General features: G+C 42.2%; 4 protein-coding genes across 11 annotated transcripts in view; 2 read left to right on the forward strand and 2 right to left on the reverse strand.

Moving 5' to 3' along the window:
- The window catches only part of gng12b (guanine nucleotide binding protein (G protein), gamma 12b), a 30,661-nt gene extending 26,381 nt beyond the window's left edge, over nucleotides 1–4,280 (forward strand). For all 4 annotated transcript variants that reach the window (XM_044199103.1, XM_044199099.1, XM_044199101.1 and 1 more), the window contains 2 exons: nucleotides 2,128–2,247; nucleotides 2,344–4,280. In XM_044199103.1, coding sequence (XP_044055038.1) covers nucleotides 2,155–2,247; nucleotides 2,344–2,469 — 219 coding nt within the window. In that variant the 5' untranslated portion in view covers nucleotides 2,128–2,154 and the 3' untranslated portion in view covers nucleotides 2,470–4,280. The remainder of the gene's footprint in view (nucleotides 1–2,127; nucleotides 2,248–2,343) is intronic.
- Nucleotides 4,281–6,572: 2,292 nt separating this feature from the next.
- Nucleotides 6,573–8,790, reverse strand: gadd45ab (growth arrest and DNA-damage-inducible, alpha, b). The gene is made up of 4 exons (XM_044199098.1): nucleotides 8,564–8,790; nucleotides 7,958–8,059; nucleotides 7,645–7,852; nucleotides 6,573–7,411 (listed from the first exon to the last, which is right to left on the reverse strand). The coding sequence occupies exons 1-4, from the start codon at nucleotides 8,611–8,613 to the stop codon at nucleotides 7,298–7,300; spliced, it is 474 nt and encodes a 157-aa protein (XP_044055033.1). The 5' UTR covers nucleotides 8,614–8,790; the 3' UTR covers nucleotides 6,573–7,297.
- Nucleotides 8,791–10,030: 1,240 nt separating this feature from the next.
- sec16b (SEC16 homolog B, endoplasmic reticulum export factor) lies at nucleotides 10,031–20,221 on the forward strand. 3 transcript variants are annotated; one of them, XM_044199093.1, is made up of 25 exons: nucleotides 10,031–10,263; nucleotides 10,571–10,871; nucleotides 11,079–11,176; nucleotides 11,296–11,398; nucleotides 11,820–12,034; nucleotides 12,130–12,281; nucleotides 12,384–12,445; nucleotides 12,618–12,756; nucleotides 12,869–13,099; nucleotides 13,314–13,411; nucleotides 14,081–14,162; nucleotides 14,301–14,418; nucleotides 14,502–14,613; nucleotides 14,874–14,979; nucleotides 15,115–15,252; nucleotides 15,399–15,512; nucleotides 16,841–16,925; nucleotides 17,082–17,241; nucleotides 17,370–17,524; nucleotides 17,634–17,662; nucleotides 17,822–17,920; nucleotides 18,008–18,100; nucleotides 18,187–18,301; nucleotides 18,680–18,718; nucleotides 18,814–20,221. In XM_044199093.1, exons 1-24 carry the CDS (start codon nucleotides 10,242–10,244, stop codon nucleotides 18,694–18,696), a joined length of 2,844 nt encoding a protein of 947 aa, XP_044055028.1. In that variant the 5' UTR covers nucleotides 10,031–10,241; the 3' UTR covers nucleotides 18,697–18,718; nucleotides 18,814–20,221. The 3 variants fall into 3 exon arrangements, with proteins under 3 accessions (XP_044055028.1, XP_044055027.1, XP_044055029.1); XM_044199092.1 differs by having other exon boundaries at nucleotides 10,575–10,871; XM_044199094.1 differs by having other exon boundaries at nucleotides 10,031–10,871.
- Nucleotides 20,222–20,690: 469 nt separating this feature from the next.
- znf648 (zinc finger protein 648) lies at nucleotides 20,691–24,627 on the reverse strand. Of its 3 annotated transcripts, none has more exons than XM_044199095.1 (3): nucleotides 24,374–24,627; nucleotides 24,031–24,265; nucleotides 20,691–23,744 (listed from the first exon to the last, which is right to left on the reverse strand). In XM_044199095.1, exon 3 carries the CDS (start codon nucleotides 23,685–23,687, stop codon nucleotides 22,170–22,172), a length of 1,518 nt encoding a protein of 505 aa, XP_044055030.1. In that variant the 5' UTR covers nucleotides 23,688–23,744; nucleotides 24,031–24,265; nucleotides 24,374–24,627; the 3' UTR covers nucleotides 20,691–22,169. The 3 variants fall into 3 exon arrangements, with proteins under 3 accessions (XP_044055030.1, XP_044055031.1, XP_044055032.1); XM_044199096.1 differs by having other exon boundaries at nucleotides 24,351–24,627; XM_044199097.1 differs by having other exon boundaries at nucleotides 24,031–24,105; nucleotides 24,228–24,627.
- Between the last annotated feature and the right edge of the window lie 1,975 nt (nucleotides 24,628–26,602).

Genomic DNA, 26,602 nt, shown 5'->3' on the forward strand with positions numbered 1-26,602 from the left:
TTGGTACAGAAATTCATGTCCCCCACAGGATGATTCATTTGGTGATGCTCTGACTTGTCATCTAGCACCATCATCATATCAAAATGTTAATTTGTCCAATGCTTTGGTTTATGACCAAATACCTGCTAAACTAATGACATTCCCATCAGCCTCATCTGTACTTTGTCTTTAGTGCTAATTAGCAAATATTAGCATGCTAACACACTTAAATAAGGTGATGACAATGGTAAACAGTATCTGCTTAACATCAGCATGTTAGCGTTGTCATTGTGAGCATGTTAGTATGCTGATGTTAGCATTTAGCTCAAAGCACCACTGTGCCAAAGTGCCTCACAGAGCTGCTAGCATGGCTGTAGACTCGATTAGTCTCATTATAGTTTTAAGTTTGAAATATACATGGAAATATTACATGTAGTGGAGTCTGCATGTCCTCCCCGTGTTACCGTGGGTTCTCTCCGGGTTCTCCGGCTTCCTCCCACCGTCCAAAGACATGCATGTGTAGGTTAATTGATAACTCTAAATTGCCCGTATTGAATGAATGTGTGAGTGAATGGTTGTCTGTCCTTGTCTGTGTCTGTGTTCGCCCTGCGACGAGTTGGCCACTGTCCAGGGTGTGCCCTGCCTAAGGCCCGAAGTCACTGGGATAGGCTCCAGTCACCCGCGACCCCCTAACGGGGACCAAGCGGTAGAAAATGGATGGATGGATGGATATTACATGTAAAATTCCCGTGAATCTACCATTACATAAGGGAGTTGATGTCAGTGATCTCAACAGCTACCTTCCAATATTTAGCTTTCCCTCATGGCAAAAATCATAGAATCTTTGGTTAACTCACAACTACATGCCCTTATCGACTCACTGAATTTAGCCTACTACAGCCATAGCAATTTGATTTTCGCCTGCAGTTACAGAAATAGCAGTGTCAGCGATTGTCTTCACAATGGACAAAAAGTAATATTTAAATTACTGGAGCTGGTTTGCTGGCTCTGGGAAACCGTCTCGTCCTCTCTGGCTGTTAGCTTTGCAGCAGCAACTATAGAGACAGTTTGTTAACCCAAAACCTAGCTAAGTTAACCCACAACAACATTAGTTAGATTACTCGCTGTGTTGTTGTCATTGTATCGGATTTCTCCAGAATCGCATATCCCACATTTAACAAATTACAGTCTATAGGTTGTATACGATGTCACACTCAGTTGGTTTTATGCTCACTTTGTAGGGAGATTATTGTGGCTGGTGGTGCCAAATCCAGCCTCCTTGCTGTCATTTATGGGATGCCTCAGGGGGTATCCCTAGGCCCATAACTATTTAAATTATACATCAATAACATTATTCTTCTCAATCAGTACTTTAACAGAAATCTTTATGCTGATGACACAATTGTGTATGCCCTGGTTCTACTCCAACCTCGGCTCTTACTTACCTCTCGGTCGTAGAGATGACTGCCTTCTCTTGAATATAATGGAATTAGATAGCACTCAGCTATGTGGTGCTTAAAGATACATTTGAAAAACTCACCAGCAATGTCTCTTTCCAGAAATGACCTGGTTGCTCAAGATAATCCACAGATCTTGATGTGAGCGCTTTCATGTAGGAACTATTTTCTTTCCAACCGTATTACCGCACAGAAGGAAGTGTGCAACAATAATAAATAGCAACAATAATATTCTAACTAATAGTTTGACACTGCTACCTCACCTAGCACCACTGAGCTAGCTAACGTTACAGCTCAGCTGAGGAGGACGGCATTAATGTTTACATCCTGCCCTGTCACAAGCACAAGCTTCTCATCCATGAGTAGATGCACGTTTCCTTCTGCGCGGTGATACGGTTGGCGGGTGTAGTACGGTAGAAAATAGGTCTGTGGATTATCTTGAGTAACCGGAATGAATGATTAAAATGATTTTGTTGACTTTGTATAAAGGCAGTGATAGCTTCAGCAGTATGTTTAGTAGCAGCCTGACCTTCGTGCTTCTTTCATTCCACAGAACATCTTGATGCCAGGAATGAATTGAACAGATGTATCACAGATATATCAGATGTATTGCTTTGTTAGTTTGTGCAAATACCAACTGCATCTCTAATTAATGTAGTTACAGTAAGTGTATTTTCCCCCTCGAATCCAGGTTTAAGCACAGCTGCCAAAGACTGCAATGTCATCAAAAATGCAGAGCTCCAGTAGCATAGCTCAGGCCAGGCGGACGGTGCAGCAGCTGAGGATAGAGGCCAGCATCGAGAGGATAAAGGTGCCTTTATATTCATAGTCATTCACACCACTCTGAATGTCTTACTTCTACTATGTATGCCAAGGTAGATCAGTGTGTGGACTGATTTCTTTGCAGGTGTCCAAGGCTTCATCAGACCTGATGCGCTACTGTGGAGAACATGCCAAGAATGACCCGCTACTCATGGGTATCCCCGCTTCAGAAAACCCTTTCAAGGACAAAAAGCCTTGCACTGTTTTGTAGGGGAACACCTGAACTCCTTTTGATTCTTATGTGGATATTAGCTGATAGTAATACTGTTCACAACTTATCTTAAGACCAGTGTACCATCCTAACCTTTTCACATGCCTGCTGCAGTTCAAGGAATGTATGCCTCTCTGCCTTGCAGTCAGATAGCAGTTACACCAAAGAACAGGCAGGTCAGAAGCTGTGGCCTCAGTTTAAAACTTTAGCTCAAAGATTAAAAGTGCGTATGATGGTTCAGTGGGGACTTTTGTTTCTCTGCACTTGTTGTCTGACAAGATGTAGGAGGCCACAGACCTCGGCCTGAAAGGAGCTGTGCCATGGATGGGAGAGTTCCTGACTCTCTAATTATCACAGTGTGCATAAACAAGCCCCCTCAATCGTTGGTCCAATCAGATTTTAGGCTTTCAGCTTTCACCTCTTGCTTTCATTAGGCTTGCTTCAGGAAACAGTCGCGCATCCGCGATAATGATATCCTGTCGTTGGACGAGTAAACTGTGCTGTCCATCACATGGAAAGAGTGAAGGTCCATTTGCCACTGATACACAGCTTCTGCTTAATATTTAGTCTTCTAGTCACAGTCAGAAATAATAGTCTGTAAAAACTGGCCATTTTAAGATATTGAGAATTTCTTTTTCCAGTGTTAGGATATAGAATCACTTACAGTGTAGATTCAGAATTTTGGGATAAGTTGACACGTGATTTTCTGTTTTCTTTCCTTCAAGCTAGTTGCATTCCTGTTATACGACTTTCCATACCTACTTAATTTGAATCCAATGCAAAGCTATTAAATATGATGAATGTGATGTCTAAACTGAGAAGTTTTAATATCAGAGGGGTGAATTCTGTTGACAAAATAGTCTAGATGTCTCTTCTTTTTTTTTTTACTCATTTGGTTTGCATTTGCCTTAAAAAGTCATTTAAAACGTTTGGTCCAATTATCTCTAAAAATTAAACATGTATAGATAAAAATACCAGTATGAACTTTTGAGATCATTGCACATTGTGCATGAACCTTTTGCAAGAGGTATTCCTTAACTTATGTAAATAAATATTCATTATGAGGCCATCATTGCTGAAATAAAGGATTCCAATCTGTGCCATCTTATCAAATCTACCTATTTAATGTCACTATTAGACTTTCAGTGTCCCAAAAAATATATATATATATTTTTAGCAGTCTTCTGTTTTCTGTCTGCAGAGCTGAGGCTTATTACTGTACTATTCAGGCACTTTAAAACCTATAAACACCAGATGACTGTTATACTCTTGGGTTTGAAACATTCCATGTTTACAACTGCTCTAAAGCTTACTTTGATTTTATTATGAGAACATATGACTGGCAGTGTGTAGCTGTGACTTTATGTCATTTGTGTGTTGTGTGCTCATGCAAAACATAAGCAACTCATTTTGCAATTTTACCAGCCAGGGCCTTAATAATGAAGTCATCCAGCTTAAACCTCTGAACTACCTTTTTAGTCACATAAGTGCTGTTGTCTAATACTGTGAATAAGAAAGGCCCTTAGGTGAAGGGATTATATCTTACTACTATCTATTAACTCTGTGTATCACATCATATTTCAAAATGACTCATGTTCAATAATGAATTGCATTAAGATATATCTCCATATATGTCCATAAATATTGTAGCCCAGTATGTATTTCCATGAACCACATGTATGTGCTTGCTTTTAACTGTTTAATGTACTTTATAGGATCATACTGATTCAGTCAAACATCAACTTTAAATTTCTGTTTTGCGACATTAATTCAACTTTTTGAATTAAAGCTGAATGTGTTATTTTGGTTAATGATGTATTTGGTTGATTTTTACTAGTGAATATGAATTTGTGTTTTTATTAGAAAAACAATTAAAATGTTTGTGGTTTCTCACACCTGGTGAGAAAAGGGGAAAAAAAACTTACTGTATATATAAGCTTTTTTTTACACCTTACAGAAAAAGCAAGTATTTTGACAGCCTTGGTTGCTAAGCCAGGATATCTGATTACATTATGTGAATTCCAAAAGTATTTGGTTGAGAGTGTGTTGAATGCATGCATTTATTAGTTTGTATGTAAAATAGCCATTTGTATGAATTAAAGCTGCACTACACACTAATCAATATTTCTAGATTAACAATAGGTCAAATGACTGCGTAATGTGGAAGGGGTCACTCGGCATGTTACAGCTTGTCACACTGCCAAGTGGCCAACAAAATCAAATAATGCTAATTTAAAATTAAATGTATAGGCTCTGGTTCTGTTCAGATTATTGCTTTTGACCAGTGTGAATGACAACAGAGAATCCCACATGGCCAGAGGTTAGTACAGTTTCGTGTTGTTCCCGGCTACATTAAACTTCACTGATGTGTAAAGTCCCTGTGGCTTTACTTCCTGTAAGTGTTCACACTGGGAAAAACTATACTCAAATACTCAACCTGCTAACTTGCTTTACATTCATTCATACAGCTTTGTTTTTTTTTTTTTAATTTATCGTATTAACTTGCTGAATGTAGTTTATATGAAGATTTTACACACAGCATGGTGGTATTCATGACACACAGTCAGTATTTTAAGGGTAAGAACACTTCCCTGCCCAAACTGAGAAAGAGAAACCTATTCAGCCAAAACTACTCTGACCTAATTTGCACGCGTTAGTGCTATTAGTTGTTACCTAATGGCACTAACCAGTGCAATTACCTCTGCTCTCCTTTCTCAGTCACCTCAGGTGTGATGTTACATCCACAATCAGGTCAGGCCATATTTGTTGGCCCACATTGATGTAACCCTCATTGGAGTGAGATGATGGATAGCACAGGCTTTGTAGCACCGTTGTTTGCAGTGATTGTATCACCTGTCAGTGCGGTGGAGAAGCTCCGGGATAAGCCAGTAATCCAGTATCTCCAATATCTCACCTACTTTTAGTGGCCCCTCCCCTGCGTGACAGGGAGGCTCTGGTCGAGGTCTTTTAACGATCAAATTGGCTTTCAGGTGTCATTGAAGGGACTCTAACATCAGTCCAGTGGAGTGTAGATCTGCATTTTGTCACATTTGCAAACTGCACCCTTTAACTTCAGTCAATTCAACACGCCCACAAACCCTCCGGCCTCTTTGTCACGCCCCACACTCCTCTCCAGTCTTCCAGTCAGTCCTGCATTTTGACCCAGTTTTTCCTCCCCATCTGTTATCCACCACTTTATAGGACCACCAGTGAGGATTGTTGGCCCCAGCTGCACACCGGCATCTCTGCAGCAGGTCAGCCTCTCTGCGTACCCTGCCTGTTAATTACAAGTGCTACTATTGTCAGTGGTCAGGGGAAAGAACACCTCTATTCACAATGCTATTTTTTGCCATGAAGCTAAAGTACTATACAGCTCTAGCAATGGAGACCTGAATAGCCCTGACTCATGCATCCATTGTCTTGTGACCCTCTGCGTAGAAGGCTTTGCCCCTCCCCACCAATCATTTCTGGTTTTCTCTTTTTGCAGTCTGAAATGGGTCTTCCACGTGTTTTTTTCCCCCTTCTTGCCTCTCTGCTATTTTTAATCCACTCAGCATTAAATTTAGCTCTGATTGCGTAGATGCAGAAGGCTGTGAAGAAAGAGCTGTCACGATGAGCCCCATCCCACTCAGATTCATACTACAATGGGAATTCTCCTCCCCTCAGTGTAACTTTATCCTCAAAATGTGCAAACGGTCAACTTTGACTAGAGTTCCCATGCAGGAGAAAAGCTGATTTCAAGGTCTCTCATGCCTGTAGCCTAGAATAGGTTACTATTTTAAGTTGTACAAAACAATATTTTTGACTCTACGCTCAAGTAAAAAGATGGTAATCATTTTAACATACTACCAAAAAAAACCCCAAACAATTGTCTTGCTTTTGGTCCAAGAGATGCAAGCTGCAGAAAAGGTTAGAAATGTGTCGAATAAATACTTGAACCTGCCCAGTAACATGCCAGGACAAAACCCGAAACCCTGTGGAGCAACATGCTGAGCTTCATATGTGCCGGCTGAGGCCACGAGAGGCACGTACTGTTCCTCTGGACTTTCTACAAGCGCGCTAAACCTGTAGTACCTGCAAATCATCAAGGCAAAACCACCCCGTGAACTGTTGGTTGTTTGTTTATTTCATTCAACTTAACAAGGCAGAATTCCATGAACTATGCACAATAAATATCATTCATTAAATTAATAACACATAAAAACATCAGTTAGTGGACAAGTCTAAACATTGCATTGCCCTTAAAATAATAATAATAATAATAATAATAATAATAATAATAATAATAATAATAATAAACTGTGAAAAATTTCCCTTTTGATTTATCAAAGTGACAAGTCTTAAATATTATTAAATAAATGTGCTGTTAAAGAAATACTCGGATTTGGTCGAATTCTCATGAAAAATTCTTCAAGCTGAGAGCTCTGACTGGTCCGCTCCAACGTGGTCCAGTTCTTGGAGTCTTGTCAACTGAGGCTCTCTGTCTGCTTTTCCCCCCCAGTCCTGCGCTTGTGCTCACCACCACGTGTGCTTGTCCTCTCACATGATTCAGTTTCCTGTAAAGGCTTCTTTCTTAGCAGAGAAAGGCGCAGTCATACATGGGAAATCCTGGAACCCAGACTGCTGAGTCACTCTTCCTTGGCACACGAGTTCACCCTGACCTGGTAAATTTGTTGGAACGTTTCGATTCCTTGTGTTCTCTTTTTTCTGCCCCTCCCGTCCTTCTCTGTGGGGCACTTTCCAAAGGAGTCCAACACAGACAGCAACACAGGCCTTGTGCAGTTACTTTTCCCCCAATGCACACAATACATTAATATTCCAAGCGCTTTCATCGGTCGGGCAGGTTGATAACAGGCACCCACTGATCCAAACAGCGACTGTCTCTGCAGAATCTGTTCACTTTGCTCAGCGAGGGGGCCTTCCACAGTGACGACTGAGGATTCTGCAGAAGAAGGGACAAAGCAGTTGATATATGAATCGTGCAAACAGACTGAAATGATTCAGATTGCACAACCACGGCTTGCAACGGTTCCTTGCAAGTATTGACAATGACCTTTGTAGTAAAACTGACATGGCCTTAGTAAGGGAAAAAAAAAAAAAAAAAAACTCAGTCTGAAGGGAAGTGAGCAATGAACGGCAGTGCCACGGCAAACAGGCATGAGTGATGACACTTACAGTAACTAGAACACAGTGCAGGTCCATGGGCTCCCCTCCAGGTTTCACTCCTCCAAGTATTTCTGCCAGACGCCTCAGGTTGCTCACCCGCAGGATGTTGATGTCGTTCTCGCAGCAGAATGCCTGGATCAAGGTGAAGTGGATCTGGAGAGCCACATCCTCCTCATCATCTGTGGCCAGCAGACACAACACCACATTGTCTGGATCCCTAAAAAAAAAAAAAAAAAAAAAGCAACAACAAGAGAGGGTTGTGAGGAAAGGGCAATATGTCTCAAGATAATTTACTCAAGTGGTTATTTTATTATTAACTTACGCATTTAGTGACTTTGCTGCCTCATAGACTCCAACAGTGATGCAACCCTGAGGCAATGCAGAGCTCAGGACCTCCTCTAATGCTTTAGCCACCGATTCCATCCTGAGGAAGAACACATTTATTGAAATATCAGCCAGCAAAACACACAAGAACACAGGTCAAGGCGATGGCTGAGTGTTATTTCAGATTCTTATGACCAGGTTATCCTGTATTGTTATTCCCGAGATGGTTGATAGCAAAGTCGGCCTTAATGATGTAACGTTGCATGTCTGATACACACTGCAACGTGTGCCAAGACGTAACAATGAGGACATGTCTGCTTATCATACGTACAGGTTTGACACTGAAATAATGAACACGTAGCTAGCGTTAACGCTAGCTAAAACAATTAGCTTAACGAACGCTAAAGCTTAGCAGACGCTACAGTATGAGACCGAATACAGTCCCACCTGACAGTATGAGAGAAACCTCAGTTGACAAGGAAAGTCACATAAAACGAGTCCAGGTTAGGGCATTTCACCCAAGAGTCTTAAAAACATGAAGTTCACATCCAAAAGTTACAACCAAGGCAAGAGAAGTGCTAACAGGTAAACAGCGCAGGCTAACCTTTCTGAAGAATTCTCTCCACTGGTTTCTTCAAAAGTCATATTGCACATCCGATCGGTTTGGTGTTCAATAATATCCAGAGCGAAATGCTGCTGCTTCCTGTGAGATTCTCACTGTGGTGCCCGGTGAGTCCGGCGTTTCCAGTAGTAAAACCTCCGCGACCGCAACCGATTTGCATAAAGCGGTCCCATTGGTCCCGCGGACACACACAGTTCATTTTCATCTGGTGTTTGTGAATATAGCGACGCCCTGTGGCTGTCACGAGGCAACTACTACCGGGAACTGTAGCTTCCAGCTTCCCGCGGGGCAGCACAAAATAACAGCTCTGATTGGAAACTGAATTTGATTTAGAATTGGAATCTGAAATCTGGATTTGAGAGGGAATCATAGCAGCTTTAGACTGGGACACTCTCCAGTGTCACATACTCAACATATCTCTCCACTGTGTGGGGATCATTTTCTGTCTCGCCCCTCCAGCACTGTGCTTGACATAATAAAATAGAATAAACTATTCAAAATACAATATATACAATATGAAATTGAAATGTTAAATGTGGAATATTAAATATGACGAATATTCAAGGGTTGCAGGGGAAGTAGGTGGAGGTAATTGCCAACAACATTAGAGGTCTGCTACATTTAAAATTTCACTACATTGCAGTTCCACATCAAATCCTCAAAAAAATATATTTTGCGCTTAACATCCCTTCCCTTTCCAGACATCTCATGACAATGTGTATGAATATGTAAATAATGACATAGATATGTCTCCAGTTGGATCACACTTATTGTAGACATTAAGCTTATACAATGTATAAAAAGCATGAGCAGGCCAGAAGTTTTACACCAGTATGCCAGTGTAAAGGTTCCAAAAATATATATATAATCTAAAGAGCCTGCATGGCTGTGAGGCTCCCTGTTCTCTTCCTTCTCCCCCTTTAGACGATGAGAAAGACCATTTCAAAAGGATTTTAATTAGTTAACGTCTCTAACTCCACCGAATGTAATAACATGGCCCATGACTATCCAGAACAAAATATATCCACATTGTTCAGGATAAAAGAAGGGGCTCAGCTGATACAAGATGGATGAAATAATAAGTGACAGGGACAAAAGTATACTACAGGACAGACTGTGGGCAGGAAAGGAGTTTTCATCTCACAGTATATGATGACTTAGAGCGCCTCTAGTGGGAATGTAACATAAATGGGTTTTTTTTTTACTACAAGAAACGTTCAGCTTCAGAAGTTGTCACCGCTGACTAGGAATCAGTTCCCTTGTGCTCCTGTTCCCAGAAACATCACTAAAACTGACCGGAGACCAGCTCAACCAACTCCTCAATAACCGGCTGTGGCGGTCCTCTCCATCTTCCCTACCGGCAACGTGGCAACACTCAGCACTTAAAAGTTGTACTCCCCCCCACCCTTCCACCCCCCACCCCCACCCTCATCCTCCACATGCAGCCTACAATCCGAGGACGCGGTTAGTCATGTCGAGATGACAGAAAAAAAGTTGACAGTATTTGTTCTGTTGGAATTATCCTGAAGATGGACGCGATTTCCTCTTTGTGGGACTGCGGCTGTCAAACCCCTCCGGGAGTGCTCCGCTGTTTACTGTCAGCTCGCTGAGATCACACAGGCCGGGACACATGATGCAAACAGAACGGAGATGAAGGAGCATGCACATTTATACCAAGACTGGTGCGGTTTTAAATGTTTATCCTCTGGAAAGGGATTTTCTTCATTCATTGGGATCATTTCCACTTCAGCACTGGTTCCTGTGCAGCAACAACACACTGTTATACGGGTCACAGTATCTTGTGAACTTTATCCTCTTGTTATCGTGCTGACTTGTTATCAGCTCATGTTATGACTTTCCTGCAAAATGATGTGGCAGCCGTGGATGTACTTTGACTGGTCTGGCATGTGTGAGCTGTAAGAGCCTAAGCAAAACTTCTCGACAGATTATTTCTGTGTGTGTGTGTGTGTGTGTGTGTGTGGTGTCAAGGCAGGCTGATCTTGTGCGAAGGGGTCGTCATGGATCACAGAGGTCACCCCCAGCCCGACTCTGGCCCTCGCTCCCACAGAACAAAAGACAGAGAGGACTACTACAGGTATTCTCAGCAGGACAGGGACCAGAGCTACCCACCACCGAACCCCAGAGAGAGGGACAGGCACTGGGCTCATCCAGACGCCCGCTTCAGGGCTCATTTCAGCAGTCCTCCTGCCAGACCGGAGCAGTATCCTTACAACACTCAGCAGTATCCGTATGGCCATGGCCTTCCTGAACACCAACGACCCCAGTCCAGGTGTGTACAGCCATGGGAGTTTTGTGGTGTTACACAGTAATGATCTCACACTGACTTACCTTATTATATGGATTGTGCCACAGTGACCGCAACTAAATATTAGGAAGAAGTTCATAATAATTGTAGTGTGTAATCATTCAGTGCCAGACAAACAGGTGGAGAAAACGAATGAATGCACTGATGAAACCAGAGGCCCTTTATTTCCAGGCATGGGTATGACTATCCACACCACAGCCACTGGGACTACAGAGACAACTATGGTTACTATGACCATGACCACTATAGAGGACAGCATGGGCGACAAGGTACAGTGACACAAAACAACTCTGTGAGACAACAAAGCTCTTATTAGCAGTGTACAACACTCTGTGTCTTGGTAAAAAAACAAATAGGATGGCACTTGTATGATACTCTGATCATTAAGATGCTGGCCAGTGGGGTCCCCAAGACTCCTGGAGAACGGACCGTTACCACGACAGCACATACAGGCAGGAACACTCAGGGAGCTCCTACACCGAGGAGTACAGGTGAGCTGCGAGATTCCACTTTTATGAAAGCCGGCCCCTTTATTGATTTGTAACTGCTGATAGATTTGATTTTTTATTTTCATTTTGGAAACGTTGTTGGTGATGTGCAGCCATTGCTATGATGTTTTTGTAAATCTGCAGAAAGCAATGACAAATGACCAGAAGTACCTCGATGAACTTCAGCTTTCTGTGAGCAACAGCCTTTTGTGACACAAACCCCATGGCTGTTAATAACAATGACGAAACCTTCCTCTTATCATGCTAATGCTGCTTGTTGCTGCTCCCTGCATTGTAGACTCTATCATGTTTCATTCCTCGAGTACAGGCCGAATCATCATGTGATGTCGCAGCAGTAGAAAGTAGCAAACTGGATATGTATTTCTATGAAAATTGCAATATGTTGTTGTTTTAATTCTTTCAGGTATGACCAAGGGAGAGACGTCTCCCAGCATTACCTCAATGACTATGAGGATAATCCCTCCAGGGACAACGAAGAGGTTTCCTCATATTACCTGGGGACATTAGAAAGTTCCAAAAACTCTGGGTTATCCTCCAGCAGCTATGAACTGAGTCAGTACATTAATGGAGCTGAACACAGTGAGCCTGTCCCGCAGTCTGTTCACACATCCGATGCAGGTGAGTGTACAGTTAAAGCTGTTTTCTCTCGGGTCCTCTTCACTCGGTGTTTATCGCGACGCCATGATGTTAGTTTGTGCTTCATATCTCCTCAGAGCATGGACCTGTGCATCAGACGTCAGCTCCTCTGAAGTACTCGATCCCTCACGCCGTTGTCAGCTTTGGGCCTGCAGGCCAGCTGATACGGGTCACTCCAGGCTTGTCCACACAGGAGAAAGTCAGTCAGCTGGAATTCCACAGTCTGGAAGTAGGTTCAACACCAGCCTGTGTTGATAACATTATTAGATTTTCTAGCCACTAGTACTGTATTTGACTACAAGAGATAATTTTTGTCCTTATGCCTGCACAGGTCATTCTGAGTGACACAAAGGAACAGCAGGAGATGAGAACCTTCCCAGGGCCCCTAACCAGGTATTGCTTTGTCATTTGTTGTTGTTGTGCAATTCTGAAACTGAAAATGCTCACCACTAAATAATCTTGACAAAAGGATTGATGCCATAATGTCCAATCTGAATTTAGTATTGGGAGACTTATAAAGATTATATTTAAAATTCAATGTTTGAATGTTCTTATGTTTTCGAAGGGAGGATTTGCACAAAGTAGATGCTATAGAGTTTGCCCACCAGAGGGCAGGCGCCTGCATCAGAGGCGACAAACTGCATGATAAGAGCTCTGCTGCCCTCTTGTGGAATCTACTGATACTCCTCTGCAGACAGAATGGAGTACGTGGGTCATGTCTTGTTATTATATGTGGAAATAGTACACATTTGGCTTAGCATCCAACATCCATCAAAGTAAATATCATGTTTTTTTCCACTGTTTCCATTGTTTCAGCAAATAGTTGGCTCAGATATCGCAGAGCTGCTGGTGCAGGGCTCACATTCAGACGGAAGCTGGGAGTCAGATGCTCCCACGCTCATTGACTTCAGTGAGGGCACAACTGCTGAAGCACCACCTCGCAAAGGAGATGACCTGCTCACGGGAAACTGGAGCGGCTTCAGCTCTGAGACCTCTGAGAAGGCCCTGCAGAGCTACACTCAGCTGCTGCTGGCTGGAAGAAAGAAGGTTTCTACCTTTTTAACTCTCTCTTCATCTGATGTTTAAAAGTACCACTACCACAATGCAAAACTATACCATTACAAGTAAAAGCTGGGTGAAAGGAAGGTTAGTCCAGTGGGTCCGCCACCCACCTCCCCATCTTCATACTAGTTGCCATGGATGTCCTACTGTGCTGGGATCTGAGTGTTTGTCTCACCACGCTTTCCCATGTGGTTTCCAGGAGGCCTTGGAATTAGCTATGAGCAGCGGCCTGTGGGGGCATGCGCTTTTTCTGGCCAGCAAAATGGACAACAGGTCTTACACCACTGTGCTGAACAGGTGAGAAAAACAAAGTCATCTGAGACAGCTGCAGTGTACAACTGTACACACGAGTGCTAATTTGTAAAGAAATGCGCTGACTTCACTTAGATATTAATGGTCTGCTTTAAACTTGTGTTACAGCTACAAGGAACTGTGGCCAGTATTTCTGTCACTTGTAACTGGAGTATATTCTCAGCTTCCCGTGTGTGAGTTTCAGTCAAGCCCCCAGGAACGCAACCATGCTAGTGGCGTGTCTGTCAGTTGGTCTGTCGGTCCACCCTTTCGGTCCAGACTGAACTAAACTATTGGATGAACTGCCACTACTTGTGGAGGATGAATCCTACTGACTTTAGTGACCCCCTGACTTGCCATCTAGAGCCACGAGGTTGACATTTGGGGTTTTGAGTGAAAAGTCACGATAGCAAAATGTCATTACATCCTCCTCAGAGTTGATCTTGGCTTCTGAGTTATTTACAATTTGCAGAGGGTAATTTTATGACAGGACATTACAGACCATTTACACTTCCCCGGAGAGTGTAAATAGCCTGGCTTGACATACAAAACGCTTAAAATTAATGACCTTATAATCTCTGCATCAGTCACAGAGGAGTGGTCCATTTGCAACAGAACTGTGCTGAGTGAGGGCTCTGCACAGATTTGCAGTGACAAAAACCGCTCTTTTGGCAGGTTTACAGGCCAGCTAATGGCCAGTGATCCCCTCCAGACTCTCTTCCAGCTGCTGTCTGGGAGAATCCCTGCTGTAGCCATGGTACATGGTAACATCCAGAACATAAAGTCTTCACACATGTGAATAGTCACAATTTATAAAAGTTATTGTATTCAAAACAAACGTCAGTCTGTATCCTATCAGCCAATAAGAGTTTTGATAGAGATGTTCTGTGCCCAGTGCTGTGGAAATGAAAAATGGGGAGACTGGAGGCCCCATCTGGCTGTTATGCTCTCCAATGAGACAGGAGATCCTGCCGTCCAACAGAAGGCCATCGTCACCATGGGAGACACACTCGGTATGGACGCGCTGACTGACAGGTTGTAATGTTTCTGCACAGGTATACAAGCTGATTGTGTTGCGTTGCTCTTCCCCATGCAGCCTCCAAAGGCCTCATACATGCCGCCCATGTGTGCTACCTGACAGCCAGTGTTCCCTTTGGGGCGTTCACACAGAAAGCAGAGAGACTGGTGCTTCTAGGCAGCAGCCACAGGTGAGCTCTGCTCCTTAATGCTATTCATCCGTTTAATTGTCGCCCATGTAGTCAGAATTTTGATGGAGATGTAGCAACATCATTTTCTGCCATTTCTATAAAAGAAATAGAAATCTAAGAAATTACCACTAGGCAAGGCAGGAAGTAAATGTCTTTCAATGCCCCTTATTTTTAATCTATAATGTTCTTGTTTGTTATAGTTACTGGGTAGTGTTTGCTGAGATTATCTTTGCTGTATCCTCTCCTCTCCTCTCCCATAGGCAGTCCTTTGAATACTTTGCCACAAACCCTGCCATCCAGTGCACTGAGTTGTATGAGTACTGCCAGACACTTGGTGGCAAGTGCTCTTCAATACCATCCTTTCAGGTAGCTCCTCTTTACACCGGATATCACAGCTTTCTGCACACAGTTTTTTAAACAATACAATTCTCATTTGCAGTCATATTTAAATATATCTGACAAAGAGGCACGTGATGCTGAATATTGCTGTGTTGTGTTCAGGTGTATAAGTTCCTGTATGCCAGCCGGCTGCTGGACTGTGGGCTTGCGTCTCAGGCCTTTCATTACTGTGAGGTGGTAGGACAGGCGATCCTCAGACAGAGGGAGCCTTTCTTTGTGCTGACTGGTGAGGTTATTAAGGTATTCACATATCCTCCTGTACACACATACCTATTATACATACATTTGATGTCTTATACATTTGAGTACAGTAATCAAAGGGAATCAGTGTGTACCAGTTGAGTTCTACATAGATGTACTGCACGCATCTGTCCTTTCTCCTGCAGCTGTCAGACAGGCTGAGACACTCTGAGGGTCAGTTCAGTGAAGCGGGGGTTAGCGGAGCCGGGCAGGAACCCGACTGGCTGAAACGGCTCCGTGCTAGGCACCACAGCCTACAGGTGAGTGCTCCAGACCAGCTTCTCCATGGCTTTCATTTCAGAAGAAGGAAAAATGTGAAAATGAGACATATTTATTTTTTTGTTTGAGCTGATCAGAAATTCAGTTTTCACAATAATCTTAACCGGTTGGATAAAGCAAAGCTGCTTTATTCCCCCACAGCAGTGCTTGAATCGGGCCGATATTGTCCCATACGTAGTAAGGGCATGTTAGATTTCTGTCCAGCTGAGTAACGTTACTTAATACGCAGTATTACGTTGTAATAAATGTAGGTACTCATGGCGTAGTTATTGTAACTGTGGGGGAAAATAGGTCAGTTTCCTGCTCAAACAAGCCGTGAGAGAAGGCAGTGTAGAGCTATGTGTGGTACAATACAGTATGTGGTCTAGTTTAGTTGGAAAGCTGCTGGATAAGAGCTTACATTTCTACGTGCGCCTCCAAATTCTCTGTCCATAGATGCGCTGTACAGAGCCCAACAGGCATTGGGGTATATTTTTTATCTTTTGTGCACATAAATTACTGTCAGTATTTTGTATTCTGAATTTGTCATTTGTACCCTCGCATTAAATATAAAAATTGCACAGGATTCCTGTTCTCAAATGCTATATGTGTATGCTATGCTGTTTAGAGTACTGGCCCCTTTATTATTCCAATTCCAGCACTGCCCCACATTCAAAATAAGCAATAGTGGAGGTTACATTGTCGTTCAGTTTCTGTTTGAAAATGGATTTTGCATTGAAATGGCCTTCAATACGTAGCAAAAGCTTGTATTAAAATCCACACTAGCTGCGTGGCACTAGAGATGGCAATGTCGGTCCACCACCTTGGTACAGACTGAAATATCTCAACAACTACTGCCATGAAATGTTTGTGGTTCCCAGACGATATATCCTGATGACTTTGGTGATCCCTTGACTTTTCCTCTAGCATCACCATGAGGTTGACATTTGTGGTTTTGAGTGAAATGTATGAATTGTAATAGCCTTGGTGATGCCTTAACTTTTCATCTAGCGCCACCATCAGGCCAAAGTTTTAATTAGTCTGATACTTTGGTTTATGACTAAGTACTTGCAAAACTAATGATATTCCCATCAGCCTCAGCTGGACTTTGTGTTTAGCGTTAATTAGCAAATGTTAGCAAGCTAACACGCTAAACTAACATGGTGAAAACAGTAATCATACCCGCTCAAGCATGTTAGCATTGTCATTGTGAGCATGTTAACAGGCTGACGTTAGCATTTTGCTCAAAGCACTGCTGTGCACCCTTTTGTTTGTCTTATTTAGACACTAAATCTATGTAACTGATGTCCTAATTTGTTATTTTACTCAGACGGGGAGTTACGACTGTACTGAAACATACCAGCCACCTCATGAGGGAAGTGTTTTGGCCCACGAGGATAGCAAAGTGTGCTTAGGTAATTTTTAGTCCTCTCTTTACTTCAAATGATGCACTGTGAGGCCTGTTTCCCACTGGAGAGCAGCATCTTGTGCATCTGCTTTCTCTTACATCTGCTAATAAATGCTCTTAAGAAAACCTAAGAATGTTGCTTTTTGTTTTTATTTTTCTACAGAATCTGACTTGGATGACCTAAACCGTGACATCCAGAGTCCAGAGCCTGAACTCCTTTATTACAGAGGCACCGAGGATCAAGAAAGCCTTGAGCATCAAGTTGAAGGAAACGCTGAGGAAATGGCCGCGTTGTCATGTGACGTTAGCGGAGCTCAGGACTGGTACAAAATGTGCAGCATGTCTTATTCACTTCTGTTAACCACATAGATGAAGACTGTAACTGCACATGTGATATCCAGTCCTAACAGACCCTGTTATGTCACCGTCCTCTCCCCGTCGCCCTGTCTAGGCCACACGCCAATTCTCCATTGCCAGTAATGGTGGTTTATGCTCCCCCAGCGCCCACAGTGGCCGTGAGCCAAGACTTCAGTTATCATAACACAGATAGTGCTGAAGTCAGAACACCACATTGTCCTCTGAGTAATCTGCCACCAGCAGCAGAGGGTGAGAATCTAATGTTAGACATCATTCATTCCTTTCTCTATTCAGATATTTACTATGGGCTGTGGGGCGTCAGCTTGTGTGTGATATTTTAATTTCATTGCTCCTACAGGAGCTTGGTCGTCCTCTGGAGCAGGCACAGTGAGTAATGTTTGTAATATTCTGTACTGTGCTGAAAAGCATGGCAACCTCCTGGTTTGATGTCATCGCATTTGTCATCTTTTTCTGGATATATATTGCTTAAAATTTAATTATTTTCCAAAACGTTACCTGGATGTTTGTCTGTATTTGCCTTTGAAGATGGGGGGCCAGATGCTGGAAGTCGACATTAGTCAGCAGGGGCAAGGCCAGCAAAGCATCCCACAAGGTTTAGAGGCCTCCAGTGAGCCTCCAATACAGGTGGGTGGAGCCCCCGTCACGATGACTCCTGTTAAACCACATTACAGTCGGTTGACATTTGCGTCCTTTTCTCTGTATTTTATGCAGAGCACCAAGGCAGGATGGTTTAGTGGTTGGTTCAAATCAAAGCCCAAAGATGTTCACAAGGAGAGTTCAAAGCAGGGAAGCGAAGCTCAGACAGTAAGAGTCAAGCAAATATACATTGTACTGTTACAATGAAGTTTTCAATTTGGTGATGAGATGTGTATTTTTGTATGTTTTCTCAGGAGCTACCACCTACTACTGGCTTCTGTCCTCCTCCCCCGCCTGCCATTGTCTCTCCAGGCATGTTTCCATCCCAGCCTTCCTCTGCTGGGATCAATCCCTTTTCAATGAAAGCAGGTGAATTATGAAAGATTTTTTTACTCACGGTTGATAAATGATCCGTTTTTGTTTGTTTTTTCAGCTATCTGCTATTTCAACTACTTTATCAAAGTCATAAATATGTTGTCAAGTTCCATATTCTTCTTATGTTATGTGGGATTCTGAGGTCATTGACCCCTCTAGAGGAGCTGTGTCCCTTCTGTGTTGCTGCCATTAACACAGTTGCTGACCAGCGGGTCCAATTTCATATTTTGGCTGAAACACAGTCATGTGTGCATTTTTTTTTTTTGTACTGAAATTTAAAACATTGGCAGTGGTTTGGCTTCCACTAATGACATTTTATCTACATTGAACTTGAATCTGATAGTTTTCTATAAATATCCGTCTTATTCATAGGTCAGCAGCTGGGGTAGAAACCTCTAGCCCGTATCACAGGTAAATCAAGTTACTTAAAGATAAATATATCTGTACCATATTAAAGATGTTTAAAGGATTCACATTAATTACTTTTAAATCTTTTGTATTTGTAGGATCACTGACACCGCCCATGTAAGTGGGGATATCACACCACCTACCATCAACAGTGCCTTCATGTCTAATGAGAGCTTCACCTGAGCTTGGATGCACACCGATATGATCCATACCCTCCCCACCGCCCACATTTCTTTTTTAAGGATGCCCTTTCAAAACCCCCACAGCTTGCCCACCATCATGTTGCATATTAGATACAGAAATACTCTGGATGAACTGGCATAGTAACTCATATTGCAGCGACTAAAACAGCTGAGATGTGCTTCCTAAAAGCTGACAGCAGGGAAATCAGTGGACGCAGGACATATTTGGCGAAAGGGATATCTTAATTGACCCCAATAACCATTTATGTATGAGGGATTTGACCTGGAGCTTGAGTGTGTGTGGGGGGGGGAAGTTTGGAACCGCAACTAACGTAACTGCCCGCTGAGTATTTCATGACTCCCACAGCTCAGGTCACCCGTTAAGTTATTATCCGTGCTATATGCTGCAAGAGAATCAGCTAAATTTGAGATATATTTAGAAGTATAAATCCATCAATCCCACTGCATCATGTTTTTATGATAAAATGTCTATGCACTTAAACACAATTAACCAATAATCAAAAATACATTCATACATAAATGAGAGCCAAACTCAAATGTAATCCAATGCTGTGGTCAATTATTAGCCTCACAGAAGCCATATTTAATCTTCCAAGTTGAGTAAGCAGAGTTTGTAAATTATGGCACAAAGTGAAGAATATCTAAATATTTTTTACATCTGTGAAGTGGAATAGTTTTAGTTTTAATTATATATAAGACATATACAGAAAAGAAAAAATGTGTGTGAATGCGTTCTCCTGTTGTCATGCTGCCACGATGGATGATACCACATGGTCGGAGGGGGAGGGGGGGGATCGGGAAAGACCTCTGCCAGGCAAATGGCCAACACGACCTACACCCCCAGCCAGCAGACAGGATCAAACTGTTTATGCTCTGATACTATTTGCAATGCCTTCATCTGAGAAAAGGCTTTATTAGTAGCCTTATTACATAAATGTTTGTGTGATGACAAAGCTAGTGTAGGATCTTTAAAATGTATATAAAACACAGTAATATATACTCTTGGAATACATTTTAGAATTGTCACCTTGTATACGTGTTGATGCAATTGAGATTTTTTTTTTTTTACTTCTGTCATATGGCTTTGTGCTTTATGTATCATGTCAAAGCTTTTTTGTACTTCTGTACCAGCACACAAAATTACCAGTTTATCAGTGCCACTTTGCCTCAGGGTAGTTTCTCAGTATTATAAAATGTTAAAATCTGTATCCATAGTCTTTATGTGGTTGTTTTTTTATGACATACCACTCTGATAATAGCTAAATAAAAGTCTCATATTGAATAAATACATCTTGCCTAGAAATAGCTGGGATTCCAGCTGGGCCTCTCACTTAATGTTGAGCAAATTACAACACGGCAGGTGCCATCTCCTTTTACCATTACTCTGCAGTTGCCAAGTGTGAGTGGGACACACTGGCCTGGAATTCAGCACACAGACAACCAGAATGTGAAGCACTGCTTACTGCCTGCCAATAACGTGTCAGACCATACACACATTCCGAATGGATAGCTTTATGAAATACAGTTTCAAATGGCATCCAAAATATCTCTACAAAAAGAGAAATTCTGACTACAGTCAAAGGCCTGTTCTGTTCCTCTTTTGGCAAATATGTCGTTTCTTGTCAGGTCATTAACCTAACATGTTTTTTTACTTTGTTGTTGCAGAAATGTGATGTGTCCTTATTGTTTTAAAAGATTCCTCAGCGAGCAAACATTATTATTATTATTAGTAAAAAATTAAACAGGGCTAATGCCGGTGTTTTGAAATTAGCATTTGTTTAAAAAAAATGTTTATTGAGATTACTCTTCAAACATATTTTTTAACACTACAGGCTTGCAATGTTGTTTCCCTTTTATCCACTAAAGCTTGAGCTCCTCCACCCTCTTACAAACCAAACATGCTTGTTGTGCATGGCAATATGATTAAAAAGAACCATAGATTTACAACTGACATTACATGCACGCTGAAATTCAGAAAAAAAAATCACATTTAAAGATTTGACTTACAAATGCTTTGAGTGTTCTAAGAAAATAAGAATCCAAGACCTGCAGTTCTACATATACGCAGATTCAAAGATTCGGGGGTAATTTCCCACTTCATATCAGGGTAAATGCTGTGTTAAGATCATGTTCATGATGAAAATTAAACTACACTACAGAACCTAAACTGTACAACCACATGTCAAACAAAACGTCCAGCATGGAAATAGCTGTACTGCCAAACACAGTAATGAATAGAAAACACCACGAGTACAAGATAAAGGTGTACTAACTTCACATAGCAGTGTCCACTGGCAAAAAAAACCCCAATGACTGACTGATTCGCTAGTTCCCTGAACCATTTAAACTCTTCTGGTTTATTAATGTGGTCACAGTAATGTGTGTCAGGAGTTGCCTCCCAAGTTATGACTGGCTTATGACCATGTCTGAGCACTTTTTTTTTTGCAGCTGCTTGTGTGTCAAGAAGTGCAGCATTCAAAACTGCCTGCAACTCACTGGACAATAAAACAGCCTGCACCTGAGAATAAGTAAGTATTGATGTTGGTGTTATTTTTTGTGTATGGCAGGCATTAATAGGTTGAAAATATTATGCTGCCCCCCCCAATAAAAAGTACCAGCTTCTTGTCATCAATGCTGGTTATCAAAGCTGTCATCTACTGTATGTTTAGCTAATGTCACTGATGCTAAAGTTGGGTATTTACAGTAAACCTTTGTGTATCTATACATTCAGGGTGAGGAAGTGATGGGCTTTCTGAAATGCCATGCACAGTGCCAGCCCTACTTGAACTGAGCCAGCATGTCCCACCTTGGCCACCTGATTCAGAATGACCCAGGCAGGCTACTACATCATTGGTAGCCATTCATCATGATAAACTGCTTGCATTTCCTAAATGCAAAGTGGCAATGTTGTGCGCATTATTACCTGCATTTATTTCAAATCTTCTTGTGACCAATATCACATCACACCATTAAGCTGTCGAATCTGTGCTGGTGCCAGTTGTTATCCCACAACATCCTCCTCATGGGAATCCAGCACCACGAGACTAACAAGTTTTAAAACTCATACAGCACAATTATCATAAATACCTAAACATAAACAAACTGGTGCCCTATGACCTTGAATGGATCCGATGTGGAACTCAATATTTGAAAGAATTATACCACTGCATTTAGATATACAGTTTGTTTTTTGTTGAGTGAATAGCACTAGCACAGCGATGGATGTGTACAGTACCTATCTTTAAACAGATTCAGATATTCTTGTCCTTGTGGTCCAGCACATGCTGTGCAAGCTTTGCGGCACACTGGAAGGATTTGTCACACTCCACACAGACAAAGATCCTCCCGGCACAGGTTTGCTCCTGGTGAAGCTTCAGCGTGGCTAGGTGGCTAAAGTTCTTGCTGCAGCCTGTGCAGCTGTGGGGTTTCTCTTTATTGTGGACGTACTGGTGACGAACGAGGCGGGAAGCCATGGCAAACGCCACGCCGCACTCCGCACACTTATGGGGCCGCGCTCCGCTGTGAATGGCCTCGTGCTCGGCCAAGTTGGAGGACTTTGTGAAACACTTGGAGCACACCGAGCAGACGTACGGACGCACTCCTGTGTGGATCTTGTGGTGCTCTGCCATACGACTGGCCAGAGCAAAGGCCTTGCCACAGTCGGGGCAGGAGAAAGGCCTTTCTCCCAGGTGCTTACGCTCGTGACGCTTCAGGGAGAGGGGTTTATTGAAGGTCTTGCCACAGTGCGTGCACGGGAAGGGCTTGTCATTGGTGTGCATGTTCCGCTCATGCTTTCGCAGGTCAGAGGAGCGAATGAAATCCTTGCCGCAAGTGTCACAGACGTAGGGCTTTTCACCAGTGTGTGTGCGGATATGCTTGCGGTAATCTGAGGACCAGATATAGGTCTTGACACAGAAAGGGCAGTGATATGGTCTTTCACCGGTGTGTAAACGCTTGTGCTGCTGCAGCGTGCCCTGATGGGAATAAGCCTTGCCACATGTATCACACACATGTGGCTTGAGGCCAGTGTGTGTTTGTAAGTGACTCTGTAGGTTGCAGAGCTTCTTAAAAGACCAGTGGCAGTGTGTGCACTTGAAGGGACGCTGTTCTGTGTCAACTCCACTACGTTTTTTCATCGCTACCAAAAGTCGAGGGATCTTGTCGTCTGCACACTTTTTAAGTGATTTGTTAGCAGGACAAGTATTTAAAGTCTTCTTTTTGATTTTATTCCCACCTCCACCTGGAGAATATTTCTCAACATTTAGCTCTTTGAGCTTAGATGCCCTCTGTTTGACCGAGGCATCACTTTGTACCTTATGGTATTTAGAGCAGTTCCTTTCCTTCTTTTGCCCAGCATCCAAGAACACTTCATTCCGTCCATATATTTTATTGTTCTCAATATATTTAGTGCATTGTAGCAATTCTCGACTGCTGTGGTCTTGGTCGTCATTAAGCCCTGTTTCTTCCGCCGGTGAAAGCTCAGCAAACTTCTCCGCGAGAGACCAGTTTGGTGTTTGAGGGTTCAGATAAAGGATTCCAGTGTCACTGCTCTCTGAAAGTGAGTTCATACCTACACAAACACCACCAAATGAAGAGTCAGTATTCACGTTGTGAGTGTTAATGAAGATCTGTCCATCCGGGAGAGAAGGAGTGACACAATGCCTTCCTTGATGTTTCCTTTTACTCCTATTTTCAACAACTGCCCTGTCAGACATCCGTGGGGAGATTTCATCAGCCATGGTCACTTGTGCAGTGGGGGATGAAATCATCTGCAGGAGTTTTAAGCTGTTCAAGGAATTCCTGATGCAACGCCTCCTTAAAAAGACCTGGGAAATAAAATACACATAGCATGCTATGACCATCCTCACCTAAGCCTAATATGTCTATATCACAACTACAATTTCTTTCTGAATAGAACATTTAATTACATCACATTTTTCACATTGATGTGATTTCTTTATAGCATAACTATCACAATACTGCTTGCAACCACTTTGCTGCTGCATTCACAAACATCTTGGGTATATCCTTTACGTAACCTTGCACCTTACAGTCCCAACATATATTTCTCCAGAGACTGAAAACTTGAAAATGTTTTACTGAGCTACTTACCCTGCGGTCTCCTTCCAAGCAGGTCAGGTCCAGGAGATGCCACAGAGATATGCTAGCCCCGGGTCTAGTATAACTCTATGGGAGATAGCCTGTGGTGTTAACGGTCGGGCGGAGTTTGGCAGCAGCCGTCTCTGGGTCAGCATCTATCCTGCTAGTCAGCAACAGCAATTATATCTTAAAAGCCAGGCTCAACTTACCTTTCACTGACTTTGTTTACCACCCGTTAGTATATAGCCTGTTGAGTAAGTTGCACAGTCAGTGTCAAGAGACTGAGAACTTCAGAAGACAGAAATGTGAACCTTTTAAGTCAAGATACAAACGTTATTCAAACTTTTTGGCTAACTTTTAGGTTACTACGTGAGTTTCTTGTAGGCTATTCCTGGCGGCTCTTCATTTTTTTTTTTTTAAAGGCATGCTTAGACGTTTATGAAACCGTCGTTTAAAAATAAACACTCTAAAAAAGGAAAAAGCCAGTGTTCAATGTTTTTTGAGAATAGGTCTACGCAAACGTTTGTTCTTCCGCCATGTTGGCGTAGCACGTTGGCTGGGTATTTTATTAACTATGTGCTCACGCGCACGTTAGTGAAATGAGTCAATTGAAACAAATGTCAGAATTGTCCTGTGTAACCTGTCATACATAAATAAATGCTTTCCACTGAACTGCCTGCTTTATAATGTTAGGAAGATCTCTCTTTGTGAACACAGCCTATTTACAGTGATTATCAAATTCAGTATCACACTTGATGCGTTTAACATCACCTATTTGAATCAACTACTCATCATCGACTTTAAGTCCATGTGTAGTTTCTTAAAATGGCCTCAACGTGTCGCTGTTTACTTGTTATTTTCATGAACACGTGAACCACAGACTGGAAAATCACCGACTCCAAACAAAAAAACCTCAGAGGAAATCTTATCTTAGAATACATCTGTTTGTGGTGTGTGTTGCTAAACAATAACAGAATGTTCTCAGTTTAACCTTTGGGGGGGAAAAAAGAGTAAAATAATGTGATAATGTGTTTCAGCTCCCTTTTCATGGAAGCAGAGTTTTTTTTTCTGAATGACCCTATTTTTGAAGTTTTATGGGTCCATAAAAAAAAAAAAAAAAGAGGCAAACGGCTTTAATTTGGTGTGACAGTTTTGAGAACACTATGTGCAGCTCTCGTTCTTAGATTGTAAATAAGTTGCAATTCAGTTTTCTGTCAGTAGATGACCTCCTATCCCTTTCCTGTTGCTGATTTGGGAACCAGTTAAAATCATGTTGGAAGCATTCAGTGAGGTGGATGGAGTTACTGGCCATACACTAACAGTCAAGAACGGGCCATGCCTTCAGCAGTATAGGGGGATCTTGGTTTCTTCTTTCACTAATTGGACAAACTCCATCTGTTGCTGGCATGGTGATAACTGGCCTACAGGCACAGAGGGAGCTGTTTCTTTTCTTCAGACAAGACAGAGGCCCTCTCTTTTCCACTGTAGAGACAGGCCGGGTTTGAGCAGCCTGCATGTGTTAAGTAATTGAGAGGTTCTCGTGAGACTAATGTCATAATTAAATGGACAGTGCTGGTCTGCATTTTCCCAGGAGAGCAGACTGAAATTGGATACTCAACAAATCACCTTTACAAAGCCGTGTTATCACATATCAAGTTTTAGTCTCTGTGGAGTTTCTCCTCTGTACAGTTTCCCACACAGCATACGGGTAAAGTTCCTAATGTAAGCTTTCAGAAATATGGAGCAATGTCCCAAGTGTTAACTAATGGCTGCATCTGGAAGATGCCATACCCTAATTTAGGAATATGTCATGCAAATAAATGTGGTCAACAAGATAAAAAATAAAGAACAATGAAGATGACAAAAAAAAAGCACAGTTGAGGGTTGGTGAAATTGCAAATGACCTCTGGAACTCAGTAAAAAGAAAAACAATTGTTGGCCAAGGTTATGACTAGCAACTCCAGTCTTTCTGATTTGATCCATTTCAGTTATATAAATGTGTCCTTGTGCATGTGTGTGTGTGTGTGTTGTACAACACAGTTTGCCAGTTTTCAAAGGGTTTCATCTCCATTTCCAAGTTTTTTCCAAAAGGACACATCAAGTTCAAAGTTTGTGCCTTAAGCTGCCAAAAGTGAACCTCTTTGTACGTAAATCATTCAAAGTGACTTAAAAGCTGGTCAGAGGGAGTTGAAATGTCTATAACTCTGTGTCTTTGTGTTTGTCAACTGGAAGCTGTCACAACAAAGCTGCGGTGGATGTTATGTAAGTGTCTTTTGTAGTGACGTGATAAATGAACCCAGTTACTGAAGCTGCACTAACAGCCAGTTTAAGGAGCATCACCCAGGAAGTCCCTATTGGGATTAAAAAGACTGCGCTTTGTTAGTTTATTGGGTGTTTGTGTTTCTACAAGACCCCCAGTCAGGAAAGTGTTTTTCCCTCATGACTGCTTCAAAGAAATATAGAAGACAAATGCATGCTCGCTTACACTGAAGTCCATCTCCAATCAAATGCCGTTCCATTCATTGAAAACATTGCTCTACATCATTACAGTATTTCTATTCATCCTGACTGAACTCAGTATGAA

This window comes from Siniperca chuatsi, linkage group LG6, assembly GCF_020085105.1.
Source record: "Siniperca chuatsi isolate FFG_IHB_CAS linkage group LG6, ASM2008510v1, whole genome shotgun sequence".
NCBI classification, from domain to species: domain Eukaryota; kingdom Metazoa; phylum Chordata; class Actinopteri; order Centrarchiformes; family Sinipercidae; genus Siniperca; species Siniperca chuatsi.